Here is a 3,431-nt window from a genome sequence, read left to right as displayed (position 1 = left end):
TTTCTGCAAGCCCATTTCTTTAAATTTTATATTATATGAAAAGCAGGAACTGTGTTCCGTGGGATTTCAGACAAAATAGATTTAAGTACATTGAACACTATAAATGCCAAGTTTTTTTATTTCAGACAACAGCCACATGATACAGTGTGTCTGAAATTTATTGAGGCAAGTAGATAGAAGTTTTGTTTTATTTACAACTTAGTATACAGTTGCATCAGACTTCATTACAAAATATATTCTAAATTTCACCATATTTTCATTTTGTATGTGTATATTTTAATATAATTTCCCCTGTTGAACTCTATATAAGCAGTCTAGTCTGGTAGAAAAGAATAATTCTTACATTCTTTGACTGTGCTCTTCAGAAAGGCCACACTTAGTTTATAAGAAGGCCACACAATTGTTTATGATGACAAGTATAAGCCATAGTGAGTACAGTGGTACCTCGCAAGACGAATGCCTCGCAAGACAAAAAACTCGCTAGACAAAAGGTTTTTCCGTTTTCGATTTGCCTCGCAAGACGAAATTTCCCTATGGGCTTGCTTCGCAAGACGAAAACGTCTTGCGGCTTTGTTTCCTTTGTCTAAAAACAAAGACATGTTTTGTTTATAAAGTTAATTTATTTTCCCTTCAATTTTTGAACTGCTCTTTACAGTATGTGTGACTTTAAAGAGCAGTTAATAAACTGTTGTTGTACCAAATTTGGCTTTGTTTCGACTTTTTTTGACCATAGGAACGCATTAATTGATTTTCAATGCATTCCTATGGGATTTCGTGATTCGCAAGACGAAAAATTCGCTAGACGACAAAAATTGCAGAACGAATTAATTTCGTCTTGCGGGGCACCACTGTATAAGCTTGCACGTTCCCCCCTCTTCCTATGGCACGTCCATCAATAATTTGGAAGCTTTCACTTTCAAAGCATAGTTTAGTGTGTTGTCTTAACCACATGTTAATGTTAACTATTGTTTGTTTTAAAAAAAAAACAGCTTCATAACCTATGGTCTAATGTTTGCTTTGTTCAACAAACCATAGTTAAGATTAACCAGTTTTGGGGGATCTGGATGACAGCAAGCTGCAGTTAATCTAAACTGAAAGTGAACTACTTGCTGCTGCGCCAGACCCAAAGAGGAGAGCAAAGAGTGTACAAGCCTGAGGCTTAGTGTGATGCCTGAACACTGTGAATATATTAAATGCCCAACAAGATGGGCTTCCAGCCCTTCTCTCACTCTGTCAATGTGGAAGAAGCTAGAACCTGAATGAGGGGAAAGCCAATTTTACTTGGTTGCTATATAAGAATCTAAACTCCCAGTCTATCCTGTCCCACAGGAAAGGAATGGTTTAGTGTCCCTGTGCTCTACAGTTTGAATCTGTTCTTAAGGTAAAAGGAAACATCCCCTATCAAGGCCGGCATTTCTGCCGAACTACTTGAAACCGCATGCTCAGCACCCCCTGGATCCCAGCTTCTATTTCATCATTCTCTTGCAAAGCAGAAACCCCTTTTGGGGTTCCTGTTAGGATGACATCCCCTTCTTCCAGCGTGACAATTCCACTGATGTAGCTGATGATGTAGGGAATAGAGAAGATCATGTCTGATGTATCTCCTTCTTGCCGCATCTCCCCATTTACCTTTAGCCAGATCTTCAACTGGTGTGGATCTGGGACTTTCTCTTTGGGCACAAAGTCACTGACTGGACAGGAGGTATTGAACCCTTTGGCCATTGTCCAAGGAAGCCCTTTCTTCTTGCATTCTTCTTGGGTATCCCTGGCTGTCATATCCAAACAGAGGGCATAGCCTGCCACATGGTCCATTGCTGTTTTCTGGGAAACTGCCTGGGCTCTCTTCCCAATCACCACCCCAAGTTCCACTTCATGGTGCAGCTTATTACAGTAGTAGGGCTGGATGATGGGAGAGCCTTCCCTGACATAGGCAGATGATGGCTTGAGAAAGAAGAGCGGCTCAGTTGGGAGGGTGTTCTTCAGCTCTTTGGCATGCTCTGAATAATTCCTCCCCACACAGATTATGTTCTTGCCCCACTCCCAGAACCTGGCCAAAGGCTTTGAAGAAGTCATTTCCCCCTCTCAACAATTATACTTCTGCAGGACAATGAGCTCCGAGTAGGGCAGCTAGACCTTTTGCTACAACAGACGCAATTTCTTCACTTCAATCTGGTTGCTTGCTTCTCAGCTTGGGGAGAAAAATAAAACAAAGTGTGGGTAAAACTCATACATTTCCTTCCCATTCAGCTTCTTTTGCTACCAGAAATTCTCAATACAGCTGTCAAGGCCATTCTTTGTACTTTCACAATGCATTAGCCTCATTCACACATAATACTAAGCCAAGCTATAGTTTAGCATGAACTAGCAAGGATGCAGGCCACTTAGCTACTTCCCCAACATACTACCTAAGATATGGTGTGGCTTAGCATGACATCCGAACCCAGGCTTGTGGTGTTTCCCTCAAACAATCCATGAGCAGTTGGCAAAAACACATTGGTTACAGTTCATGGTTTGCTTGAAGTGAGACAAATCATCATCCCAGGTTCAAACGTTACACAAAGCCATGGCACGAAAGGAACAGGAGGAGCAAGGCAGGCACGATTTTCTCACTGCACCAGCACACTTGCTTATTCACATCATAGCTTAGCAAACCAGACTGTAATAATCACTAGTAGATTGTAAGTGCAGGAACATGGATGAAAGCTTGGGACTCCCTGTTTTATGGCTGTGCAGCTCAGATTCCTGTCACCTGGCATCAGTTTGTCAGTCACAGATCCTAAACAAGGCAAGTAGTCAGAACTAGAACATCTCCAAATATAACAGCCATTATTTTGGGGGGGCGGGGCGGCAGGCCTTTTGTTGGGGGGGCAGGACGGCAGTTTGCTATGTATTTTTATTGATTTTATTGTCCCCACTTCACTACACCCATGTATAATAGTCACAATAAGAAAAAAAAATTCTGTCCCTCGAGTCCCCCTGCCCACATAGTTGGCTAAGATTCTGTGCATTCTGCCCCTTCTCAAATGCACTTTCTAATTATTTTAAATGTGCCAGGCTGACTCCAGGCCCTGAAATATTCTGGGTGTTTGGGCAAGCCTTGTTTCATCACCTGAGCGATCTACTTCCCTAAACAGGGGCACTCTGCGTGCGCTCAAAAACGCCTTGTTTCTGTTGTTATACCCTAGCAAGGCCTAGCTCAACCGTTTACCCTTTGCCGCCTCCGCCGTCAGATACTTCTGCAAGGGCGGTCTCATTTTCTGAGAGGCGCCCGCTGCAATCCTGCTTACCTTTCAGTCACACATCCCTAAAGGAAAAGAGCCGCCACTCTACTGCTCCCGTCTCGCCTTTTTTGCAAGGACGTCAGCCTGTCCTCCAAATGTATAAACGCCCCGCCCGGCTCAGAGTCCGGGGAAGCGATTGGCTGGCTGAAA

The 3,431-nt window shown here is 43.2% G+C and overlaps 2 protein-coding genes across 2 annotated transcripts in view; one reads left to right on the top strand and one right to left on the bottom strand.

The window, feature by feature from the left end:
- Positions 1-3,431, top strand: part of LOC308573359 (hydroxyacylglutathione hydrolase, mitochondrial) — a 32,469-nt gene that overhangs the window by 1,071 nt on the left and 27,967 nt on the right. The gene's annotated exons all lie outside the window — the stretch shown is intronic.
- FAHD1 (fumarylacetoacetate hydrolase domain containing 1) lies at positions 981-2,188 on the bottom strand. The gene has a single exon (XM_081170228.1). It carries the CDS (start codon positions 2,071-2,073, stop codon positions 1,402-1,404), a length of 672 nt encoding a protein of 223 aa, XP_081026354.1. The 5' UTR covers positions 2,074-2,188; the 3' UTR covers positions 981-1,401.

This window comes from Podarcis bocagei, assembly GCF_964188305.1.
Source record: "Podarcis bocagei genome assembly, chromosome: 14".
In the NCBI taxonomy this organism is placed as follows: Eukaryota; Metazoa; Chordata; class Lepidosauria; order Squamata; family Lacertidae; genus Podarcis; species Podarcis bocagei.
The sequence above is the reverse complement of the archived record's forward strand: the minus strand, read 5'-3'. Positions and strand labels throughout refer to the sequence as shown.